Source organism: Rattus norvegicus, chromosome 3, assembly GCF_036323735.1.
Source record: "Rattus norvegicus strain BN/NHsdMcwi chromosome 3, GRCr8, whole genome shotgun sequence".
Lineage (NCBI taxonomy): Eukaryota > Metazoa > Chordata > Mammalia > Rodentia > Muridae > Rattus > Rattus norvegicus.
This window is the reverse complement of record NC_086021.1, coordinates 163,735,122-163,747,025: the sequence shown is the minus strand read 5'-3', so window position 1 is coordinate 163,747,025 and position 11,904 is coordinate 163,735,122. Positions and strand designations below refer to the sequence as shown.

At 46.8% G+C, this 11,904-nt stretch overlaps 1 protein-coding gene and 1 long non-coding RNA gene across 2 annotated transcripts; both read left to right on the top strand.

Annotated features, from left to right (window-relative positions):
* The first annotated feature begins 412 nt into the window (after window positions 1–412).
* On the top strand, window positions 413–1,110 carry Rpl38l6 (ribosomal protein L38 like 6). Its single transcript, XM_039106698.2, has one exon. It carries the CDS (start codon window positions 413–415, stop codon window positions 599–601), a length of 189 nt encoding a protein of 62 aa, XP_038962626.1. The 3' UTR covers window positions 602–1,110.
* Window positions 1,111–7,421: 6,311 nt separating this feature from the next.
* LOC134486467 (uncharacterized) lies at window positions 7,422–11,191 on the top strand. Its single transcript, XR_010065440.1, has 2 exons — window positions 7,422–7,888; window positions 8,471–11,191. It is a non-coding gene; the product is annotated as an uncharacterized LOC134486467 (long non-coding RNA).
* The last annotated feature ends 713 nt before the right edge of the window (window positions 11,192–11,904 follow it).

Sequence of the window (11,904 nt, the reverse complement as noted above, 5' to 3'; positions counted from 1 at the left end):
TCAACCATCATACAGGAATGAAGCTTGCAAACTTCTTTGGAGAAAAGAGGTTTCTGGAGAAAACAGAGGCAAGAAAACTTAAGAAATTCTGGACTGTATAAACTAGATCCAAGGCTGTATGTAATTTTAAACATGTCACACAAATGTGCACACAAACACACACACACACCAAAACCAAGAGATTTCTGTACTTAAGATACAGTCTAACACTAACAAAACTGTTTTTTTAAAAAAAAGTCTTATTTCTTGATCCGTCTGCTATTTCTCCCACATACATGCCAATTAAATAGTACTTTGAACACCAAGGCTCACAGTTGAGGTGTTATACACTTCTGCGACTCTAAAGTTCACAATGTGCTTTTTCCGTTCTCTCTGGTTCTCACCCCTGTGCTGACACCAGAGAAAGCGCACCATGCCTTGGAAAACTGAAGAAATCAAGGACATTCTGCTTTCAGCCCAGGGGAAGGACACCAAATCTGTCGAGATCAAGAAGAACAAGGATAATGTGAAGTTGGAGGTTTGCTGTAGCAGGTACCATTACAGCCTGGTTGTCACAGACAAGGAGAAGGCAGAGAAGCAGCGGTCTCCACCCCCAGGATGAACAGTGAAGCAGCTGAAGTGAACCAGACCTCTGCATGTGACTATTGAGAAGTCAAAATAAAAAGCTTACAATATGGGACTAGGGGTATAACTGTTAGAACACTAGTCTAGGAAGCATAAGGCCTGGGGGCCTCAGCCCTTAGAAAAATAAGATAAAAACAAAAATTATAACATGAGCAGGACCTACACCTGTGGTCACAGCTGGAATCTTGGGTGTGCCCTGTGCCTGGCCTCACTGGGGGCTTTTGTTTGTTTTCCTTGCTCATTTGTTGAGGAAGGATCTTAACCCTGGCTAACTGTAACTTATATACAACCAATGCTAGCCTTGAATTAATGGTGAGGCTCCAGCCTCAGTTTCCCAAGTTCTGGCATTGCAAGCTGTCCAGATGTCATATTATGCCCTTTTTAAAATGTTTATCTTTTTATTATATTTCATGTGTTTGTTTAGTGTATGTATATGTGTGTGTGTGCATACACACACGTGCGAATGCACTCGCATCACCTGTATGAGTGGAGAGTAGAGGAGACCCTGCAAGAGCTTACTCTCTCCCTTCCCCCTGGGGGTCCAGGGTTGGAACTGAGGTCGTCAGTCTACCACTGAGCCATCTCTCTGGCCCATACAGTATTACCAAAGCACCTCAACTTGATGGTTGCAGGATTTTTTTCTACTGCCAGGGATTGAACCCAGGACCTCATACAGGCTGGTTAATCGTTCTACCACTGAGTTATATCTCCCAGCAGTCATCTTATGGAAGACTTGATATAGCAAAAATGTAATCCTCTCAAATCTACATATGCAAGTGCTGTTAAATTCCTAGCAAGGCATTTTTTTTTTTTAAAACAAAACATAGACAAGTGAAAGAGATCTAAATCAATCCTGGAAAGCAGGAAAATGGGAGGACTTTATCTACATGATCAAGCCTGCTACGATGGTATGGTAGTCTCAGGACAGAGGCTTGGCACAGAGATCAGTGACACAGAATGAAGAGGGCAAAGAGAAGCTAGCAAAGTAGACCACTCTGGTTTTCTTGGAAAAGGTGCAAAATAATTCAGTGGCAGGAGGATGTCCCACGACTCCTTTTATAAAGACGGAAGTTGAGGATGTCCTTCACCTTCTGGTCCTCCTGCCTGCGCCTCCCAAGTGTGGTATTTCCTGCGCCTGCTTTTGAAGGATAGTCTTTTAAACAAATGGTGCTGGAGCAGCAATGACTGATCATGCATAGGGAAAATAAAGAAGAGAGGGCTGTGGGAGAAGACGGGAAGAGAAGCGAGAGAAAGGAAAATAACTGACTCAAACCCTACACATTATAAAAATATTAACTCAAAAACAGATTGCCACATAGTTCTAAGTCCTGACCCGCAGAAGTATGGTCAGTAAAGGATAAAACTGATACTTTAGACTTTATTAAAGTTATTAATTTTCTCTGGGTCAGTAAGATGCCTTTGGGGCGAAAGAGGCCTGCTATGCAAGCCTGGTGACCTGAGTTTGATTCCCAGGACCCACATAAAGGTGGGAGGAGAAAACCAACTGTGCAAAGTTATCCTGTGACCCCTACACACATGCTATGGTCAACACACACCCACAGTCACATCACACATACATCACACATACACACACATTAGTATAGCAACAATAATAAAAACATTTTCTCTGCGAAAGACCCTATCAAGTGAGAAGGTGTTTGCAACTTGCGTATCTGAAGAACCAGAATCTAGATGTGCCGACAACTCTCAGGACTCAACAGTAAAAAATAAACAATGCATTCGGGGAGTGAGGTCAAACCGATGTTTGACCAGAGCGGGCACACGGAAAGTGTGTGGCACTGCAAAGAAGCTCAGAGCCATAGCATCAGGGAGCTGCAAAGCCAAGCCTTAGGGGATGCTGCAGCACCCATCAGAGTTCCTCAAACAAAAAGCCAGGGCATCAAATGATGACAGGGAGTCATGGAAACTGGGCCCCTCCTACACCAATGCTGAGAATACTAAATGGAAACGCTTGGTAGTTTCATAGCTCTCTCTGTGTGTGTATGTGTGTGTGTGTGTGTGTGTGTGTGTGTGTGTGTGTGCATGTGCGTGTATGATATATAGATGTGCATATATGTAGGTGGTTGTGAGGGTATAAGAGACAGAGGGGGCAGTGTTACTGTGTAATAACGGGTACAGAGTTTCAGTTCTGCAAAATAAAAATGTTCCGACGATGATGATTATGGTTGTATGAAAAGGTCAGTGTGCTTAGAGCCTTTGACTCTACACTTAAAAATGCTTGGAGGGGTGAATTTTGTTGTGTGTATTTTATTACTACTAAATACGCAACTCTGTACAACCCAGCCATTGCATACTCAGGGATTTGTCCTAGAGAAATGAATGCCTATATCCAGGTAAGAACCTGGACATAGTACTCACGCTGTTTTGTTAATAATCAATAGCTTAACAGTTCAAAGGTTATTACATGTGTGTGTTTGTTTGTTTACTGAGTGTGTTCATGAACAAGAGTGTGTTGTGGTATGTGTGTGTGGAGGTCAGAGGACAACTGGAAGAAATTGGTTCTGGCCTCCCACCATATGAGTTCTGGGGATCAAACTCAGGTCACCAGATTTGACAGCAAGTACCTTTATCCACTGAGCCTTCTCAAGGGCCCAGTAGCCTAAAACGTCAATGGGTGACTAATTTAGAAAGCTACAAGATAGCCACACCATGGCAGCTGAGTTCTCCATAAAAAGAGCAAGAACCTGGCTGACCTGCGTGAGAACTCTGCTGAGTTAAAGTCAATCCTAGTGGCTAGAGAGATGCTTCAGGGGTTGAGCATTTGCTGCCTAATCATGAGGACTGGAGTTCAGATCCCAGCAACCAAGGAACAAGCCAGGCATTTCTGTGCACGGCCACAACCCCAGTTCCAAGGTTGAGTGGAGGAGACAGAGGATCGCTGCATCTTGATGGTTTCCAGCCAGGCTGAGAAAGTGAGAGCACCAGGTTCAGGGAGAAATCCTGTTTGGAAGGAACAGGCAGGAGGAGAAGATCTCAAGTCCTCCCTCTTCTGGCTCCCATGTATGCATGCAACCTCACATGACTGTGTACCTGCATACACACACACATACGTACACATATACATGTGTGTATTTATGTATGTGTGCATATATGCGTATATGTATATGTGTATATGTGTATATATGTATACACACTCCACTGCCACATACATAAGTAGCAAATATAAATGAAAAGGGAAAAAGTCAGTCCCAGGGGTTATGTGATGCTGCACTATTTCATCTGTAGAATATTGTTCATATGACAAAATTACAGGGCTGGAGAAGAGAGCTGGGTATGGGTGGCACACACCTGTCATCCCTGCACTTGGCAGAGGCAGAAGGCTTGCAAGTTTGAGGTCAGCCTGGGCTACACAGTGGGTTAGAGGTTAGCCAGTGTTATAGTGAGACCCTGTCTTTGAAAACCAAAAGACAAAACCCACACACGTCCCTGTGTAGAAACCTGCACCACCTCAGGATAGTAGCCAGTAGCTAAGTGTGAGTTGGAATCACTTCACTATGTAGAAGAGCCAATGAGGGTTTGTGGGAACACCATCTACCCAAGGCCATCTCATCAATGCTCCCAGACACTGTGTATTTTGATGTGAGGCCCCAAAGGACTCTGTCCCTTGATGTCCTTGGCCTAAGCTGCTGATGCCACTAGAATGTTTGTCCTGCCTACTTTAAAATATTTTTATTATTTTATTATTTTATGTGTATGGGTGTTTTGCTCATGTATGTCTATGTACCATGTATGTGCCTGGTACTCACAGGGGCCATCAGATCCCCTGGAACTGGAGTCATAGATGGTTGTGTGACACATAGTGGGTGCTGGAAATCAAACCTGGGTCATCTGAAAGAGCAGCCAATGCTCTTAACCGACAAGTCATTTCTCCAGGCCCTCATCCCTACATCCCTTAACTTAGAGTTTCTAACTTGCTGTGGGGTGTGTGTGTGTGTGTGTGTGTGTGTGTGTGTGTGTGTGTGTGTCAGTGTGATGCTGGGGTTGGAACCCAAAGCTTCACACATGTTGGGAAGGTGCCTGAACACTGACCCAGCATCTGACCTTGCTTTTTTTTTCTCGATTGTATGTGCCATGATTGTAATGACGTATGTGCAGGATGGGAAGGCACAAATGTGGTGATCAGAAGACAAGTGGGTGAGCCTGTTCTCTCCTTCCACATGGGTTTGGCCATTTAACTCCAGTCAACAGGCTGGCACAGCAATGACCCATCTCGCCAGTCCCAACCCCACTTTCTTGAGCTAGTAGTTCACGTTATCCAAGCTGGGCAGCAGCCTTGGCCTCCTGAGTAGGTGAGCTCACAGGCATGGGCCACCACAGCTGGCTACAGCTTCTAACTCTTTACAGTTAAATTCAAGTTCCTTCTCTTTTCTGAGCACGGCTGAAATGATCCCTCCCCTGAAGCCCAGCAAAACCACTGGGTCAGGCTTCCCCAGTCACTTTCTCTAACTCCCATTTGATCACTTGCAGTGTTGGCATGCACTCAGATGGCCCTTTAATTAACTGTTATAAATATAGATGCTACTCCATTTATGATGGGGTTATGACCCAACAAACCCGTCGTAAAGTCAAAAAATCACCAGTCAGCTGTAATTAGCTGAGTGGCCATTTGTTTAACATCATCTTCTCCACTAGCCTGCCAGGTCCAAGAGTGAAAGGTCAGAGCCTGTGTCTGTCATATAAGCTCATTGGCAGAGACAGTAGCTAGGATCCTGGGACTCTCTATGGGACCTGGAAAGTGAGTGTGTGTGTGTGTGTGTGTGTGTGTGTGTGTGTGTGTGTGTCTGTCTGTCTGTGTGTCTGTGTGTCTGTGTGCCTGTGTGTATGTGTCTGTGTGTATGTGTCTGTGTGTATGTGTCTGTGTGTATGTGTCTGTGTGTATGTGTCTGTGTGTATGTGTATCTGTGTGTGTCTATGTGTGTGTATATATGTCTATGTGTGTGTGTGTGTGTGTGTGTGTGTGTGCCTGTGTGTCTGTGTGTGTTTATATATGTCTGTGTCTATGTCTGTGTCGGTGTGTCTGTGTGTATGTCTGTGTGTCTGTGTCTGTGTGTCTATGTCTGTGTCTGTGTGTCTGTGTGTCTGTGTCTGTGTGTTTCTGTATGTCTGTGTCTGTGTGTATGTCTGTGTGTGTATGTGTGTCTGTGTGTATGTCTGTGTGTCTGTGTCTCTGTGTGTGTGTGTATGTCTGTGTGTGTATCTGTGTGTCTGTGTGTATGTCTCTGTGTGTGTGTGTGTCTGCGTGTCTATGTGTCTGTGTGTGTGTGTCTGTGTGTCTGTGTCTGTGTGTGTGTCTGTGTGTCTGTGTCTGCATGTCTATGTGTCTGTGTGTGCACACAGGTCACAAGCACATGTATGTGGAGGCCAGAAGTTAACCTTGAATATCCTTCCTCAGGCACTCTTTTTTTTTTTTTTTTTTTTTGGTTCTTTTTTGTCGGAGCTGGGGACCGAACCCAGGGCCTTGGGCTTCCTAGGCAAGCACTCTACCACTGAGCTAAATCCCCAACCCTCCTCAGGCACTCTTCATCTTGCTTTTGAAATGCTCTTTCACTGGGACCTGGGACTCATCATTGTAGTGGGCTGCCTAGGCAGTGAGTCCCAGAAATCCTCCTGTCTCCACCCACTCAGTGCTGAGGTTACAAACATGCCACCTTGCCCAGATTTTTGGGTGGGAGCTGGTCCTTATGCGAGCATGGCAGGCCCTTTACCAAACAAAGCTTTCTCTCCGGCCCCAGCCAGGGACCCTGAGCACCCAAGAGCTCAGTGTGTTTGTGCTCAGCAGAAACCAATTGATTCACAGCCTCTGAGGCTGGGACGTGGCACATGAAGGTGCTGGCAGATTGGATGTCTGAGGAAGGCTGTTTTCTACTTCCAGGTCAGCACCTTGTTGCTGCCACCTGGAGGAGGCTCTCTTGAGCCCCTACAGGGCAGACAGGAGAGAGGAAGAGCCTACTCAAACTTTTTAGTGGAACCTCTGAAAAGCCCCAGCAACCCAACCGTCCTCACTTCCTCCCCAGCACTGGATTTTGTTTTAATTTTTTATTTTTCTTTTCAAACACGGACTCTGCGGATCCAATCCAATGCCTTACCAGTTGAGCCATCCCCACCCCTAGCCCTGCTCTTGGTGGTTTGGTTTGGTTTAGTTTGGTTTCATTGACTTTTTTTTTTTTTCAGATGAAGTTTTGCCATGTAACCTCAGCATATAAATCAGATTGGCATCAAACTTGTGGCAATCCTCCTGCCTCTACCTCCTGAGTACTCAGATTACAAGTGTGGGCCACCGTGCCTGGCTGGGTGATCTTCTTCACAGAAGCCTTGCTGATATAGACCAGGAGCTCCGGGAGTCTAGGCCAACAGTTGTCAGCGCTAAGCCCTGCTAGTGTGGTCAGAGACTCTAGGGGAATCTAGAGCTGCACGTCCACTAATCACTATACCTAAAGAAACTGGAGTTAAATAAAACCTCAGGGTCTCCTATCAAGCTACCCACATTCAAATGTTCAGTAGCCACTTATGGCAAGGGGAGCTCTTATATTGGACAGCATAGAATTATAAAATATTTCCGTTATGAAGAGAAAGTCCCATTGGATATCACTGGACTAATGACTAACCCTTTACTGGCTCCTTGTTGGGCGATACATACATGGTCCATTGAAACATTTCAGAGGGCAACTTTAAGCCCCGTCAGTTTTTTGCTCTGTGACCTTGAACCAGTTACTTCACCTCCCCCCTCTTATCAGGTTGCCATGGGGATTCAATAGAAACAGATGTCAAAACGCTTAGAATTCTACCTTGGCCTCAGTCAGTGCTCGGAACCTGTTGCTTTTATTTAAGCCTCGGATAGATGGATGCTATTATGATTCCCACTCGAAGAGATGGAAATTGGAACCAAAGAGCTGGAAAAACTTAGCCAAAGTCACATGATAATAAAGTGGCTAAGTGGGCTTTGAATTCCAAAGCCCATGACCTTGTGGACGACTTACCAACCTCTTGAGGGATGAGCATGGATCTGATCCAAGGCCCTGGAGAAGGAACCTGGTTTTGTTTCACAGCTCCCTGGGCCAGGTGGACATCTGGAAACCCTGCCGGGAGCTTCAAGCACCAGACTGACAGACTGTGTCCCCAACAACATCCACTTCTACCCCGCTATCAGCTGACATCCGTCAAAAAGCCTCCTCCTCCCCGTCACCCTGGATGAGACACTGGAACCAGAGCTCTGTGCAAATAGAACATGAATTCTGCTGACAGGGTAATAATAAGGCCCCTAAATCAGCGCCCGAACTTTCTGCTTTACATATATTACTCAAATTACATGTCAGGGATTAATACACATTATAAACCAGCTGTGCCGCTGACATATTTCTCTCAGAATGTCTCTCTCGGGTGCCTCCTAGACCCGCTAGTGGTGTTAATCACAGGGTCTCCCCACCCTGCTTGGGCCTGGGTCAGGCAGCACAGATAGCAGGAGTGCCAGAGAGGGTTACAGGAGGAGAACAGTGACGGGCCCAAAGCTGTCGTCCCAACATTGGATCTGGCCCGCTTGGTTGTGTTCCAAAACCACTCCTGTATCTTCCTGCTGCACAAGCCATGGGTTTCAAATTGAGATCCAATCATGTCTTGTCCCGTGGCTACGATCCAGTGCAGGCTGAGGTCTTCAGTACCTGGCTAGGGTCAGGCACGAAGTCTGCATTCCTAGGGGGGCCTCAGAGGCTAAAGGTCGCCGACTCTGATGTCATTCTCTCTTTGTTTCCAATTAACAGAAACCTGATACTGTTCGGGTCTGTCATGTAACGATCTAAAAATATCCCATTCTCATTTCCCTTGTGACTAGGTATTGATGTGGAAAGCAGCTCTGGCAAGTGAGATGGAAAAAGAAATACCCTGGAATGTCTGGGAAATTTTAGTATAAGAACCACTCCTTATCACATCCTTTTCTCCCGGCCTAGAACATAATCACGATGGTCATAGTTGTAGCTATCCTGCAACCAATGAGGCAAAACCTTCCGCACTAAGGAAAGATCGGAAAGACCTGAGATCCCATAGATAAATTTACTCTGTATCCAAACCCTGATCTTCATACTTCATACTTCTGGACATACAGGAACAAAAATAAATCTGAGCCCCTCTTAAGCTGGTAGTTACTGGGGGCTCACTGACATCCTAAAGCCTTCGCTCCCGGCGCTCCTGACATCCCGGCGCTCCTGACATCCACAGAGAAGCAGCTATTGGGTATGCCTGCAATTCATACTTCCTCTCTGAAGTATGCCTGAGACCAAACTCCCGAGTCCCGGAATGTCTATCACTCTACACTGGCTTGGCCGGGAGCTTGGCTATCGCTGATGAAAGGGACCCAACCAAACCAGGTTGTTGCCTGAGAATTTAAAGTGGACCAAGAGACCCACGTGAAGAAACACAAACTGGCCTCTGCAGCCTGTTCTGACCTCCGTGCGCTGAGTGCGTAGCTTTTCATAGAGATCTGAATTTCTGGCTTTGCTTAAAATAGTGTGAGGCCTGGCACCACCGGGCAACACAGTCCACTTGGCAGTAAGCCGCGGTTGCTGAGCGGTGGCTTCCCCCGTGAGACAGACGTGGCTCTCACGTTCTCTCCAGCTCCCACCTAGTGCCAATGTGTTTGTATAAACGGCTCCCCGGCACTTGTCCCCGATGCCTGCCTGACTCCTGCCGGTATTGGAGCTGATGATGCCTGCTCTAAGTAGGCTCCATAAGGCCTTTGAATCATGATGATGGTGATGATAATGGTGTGTATAAAGATAATAGCAGCTGTTATCGATGGTTACTAGGAGCCCGGCTGCTCCACACACAAGTGCCCTTACCAGTCCTCAAAACAAGATCTCTCCCACTGGACAGATAAGGAGACGGGAGTTCACTGAGGTGCAGTAACTTGACTCCAACCTCACAGTTAGAAAGCTTTCCGGGTGGGATTTAGATACATTCAAGTGGATGTCTCCTAATTCACGGAGTGTACAGCCTCCGTGTGAATAAAGGCAAAAGTTCAAATGGAGCAGACATGGCAAATGGGGGATTCAAAGGCATTTAGCTCGGGCTAAATGAGACCCTGTGTCAAAATATCAGGCCCTGTCCCCGAGGTACAGCTGGAAAATAACATGGCAGGTACACAGAGGAAGACTGAAGAAGGCACCAGAGAGGGGGGCAGGGGTAAGGCTTGCTACCTATGGCCTTCATCTGAGGTAGGAAGCCTCCTCCAGCTGGGACTCATAAATACAAGTAATAAGGTGACTCGAATCTAAGCAGAATAGGGAACCAGAGAAATCTGAACCTGCCAGGAGGCAAGGGAACTTGGATCTGGACCCTGATGGCAGAAACACAGGGCCAATCTGACAATATTCTGGTGTCCCATGTCCCAGGATGCTAGAATCCTCATCAGGCCTTTCTAAGGGTTCCTCTGAGCCGATCTCAAGGAACAGTCACTGCTCCTTCTGCCTGGGTTGTCCCTAGAGACAGGGACCACCTCCTCAATATCCCTGTGTCTTGGTGATTTTGACTCCTAGTCCAGTTAGTGCCTCTGGTTGACAGAGCTTGGGTCATATATCCAAACCCTAGCGTCAAGGGAGGCTAGCACATACACATTCTACATGGGAGCAGGCTGTACTCCCCAACAAGACTCATATTGGGAGGAGCATCTCCAGACAAGAGGATGAGATTCTGAACCTGTGTGTCGAGGAAGAACAATAGTCCCTGAAAATTCGCTGGTGCCTCTTTAAAGACGCTGGCGGGCCTGTGGTTGCTGCTAAGTCTCGTCAGAACATAGATGATGCTGGAAAGGAGCAATCAGGGCACACTGAGGTGCAAGAAAGATTTAGGGGATCCATCGGTTCTGTGAAGCCATCCAAGAGGTTGCAACATTCTGAGGGAAGGAGGAAGACTCCAGGCCTGAAGGGCCAAGAAAAAAGGATGTTTATGGGACTGTGAAAGTAACTGACTAGGAAAAAGAGCCTCCTCCAGGGCGTGACTCCGGAGGAAAGTGAGCTGGGGAAATAAACCTCATTTCTCCATTTCCCTCCTTCTTAGACCCCACAAGTCTTCCTCAGGGAAACAGAAAGTCAGAGAGCGGAACTGGAGAGACGGCTCAGCAGGTAAGAGCACTGACTGCTCTTCCAAAGGTTCTGAGTTCAATTCCCAGCAACCACATGGTGGTTCGCAACCATCTGTAATGAGATCTGATGCCCTTTTCTGATGTGCCTAAAGACAGTGATAGTGTACTCACATACATTAAATAAGTAAATAAATCTTTAAATCTTTAAATAAAGAAAAAAAAAGTCAGAGAGCAAGAATCCTAATGACATCTCCCGTAAAGGTAAGCCCTTGGGCATGGTGCTACCTGGCTCAGAGTCTGAGAGCAGATCTCAAGAGCTCAACAGATGGGTAGGCTCTTATCACTCCAACACTCTGGGCTGGATTTTCCACATTATTCCTGGCCCAGGGATGTGAGTTCTCTTGGTCACCCCACACCACTGTTCTAGATCTGTGGCTGTGATAAAACACTTCGAATAAAAGCAGCTTAAAGAGGAAAGGGTTTATTTGTCTTTCGGTTTCAGATCACATTCCGGTCCCTGTGAAGGACAGAACAAAACCCCAAGCCTTTGGAGAGAGAAACCCTGGAGGGTTACTGCTCATTGGCTTACTCTGAGACTCAGGTTTAGCCAGCTGCCCTGAGTGCAGCCCAGCCCACCTGCACAGGAGACCTGACACTGGGCTGGGCTGGCCCTACTACACCAACTAGGAGTCAAGGCATTCCCCCCCCCAGACATGCCCATAGGCTACTCTGATCTAGGCCATTCTTCAGTGGGGAGCCCCCTCTCCGATGACTCTAGGCTGTGTCAAGTTGACAGATAAGCCCCACACTGGCTCCTTCCCCTGAGATCACTTTTTTTGTTCTCCCCTAACAGTTTGACCCTTTGACAGGCTCCGTGTGAAGTTCAAAGGCTGGTTTTTCCAAAAGCTGGGCCTTTTCTGTATTTATAAGGATTCCATGTTTCTGGTCCTCCTTCTCAAACTCTGATCTGAGGATGCCCCAGACATTCTGTTGAATGAGCAATTTGCCCTTTTTCTGTACTAAATATCTGCCCAGCCTTGAAGGGCTGTTTTGAGAGGGCTTTTTTTAAACCCATAAATGCCTCATTTGGTCTGTTTGTCCTCTCACAGCCTAATCTGTCGGTCAAATCCTTGCCGGCTTGCCGCAGGCCCCGTGGGGTGATCCCTGGCCCCAACCTCTGCTACTGTCTC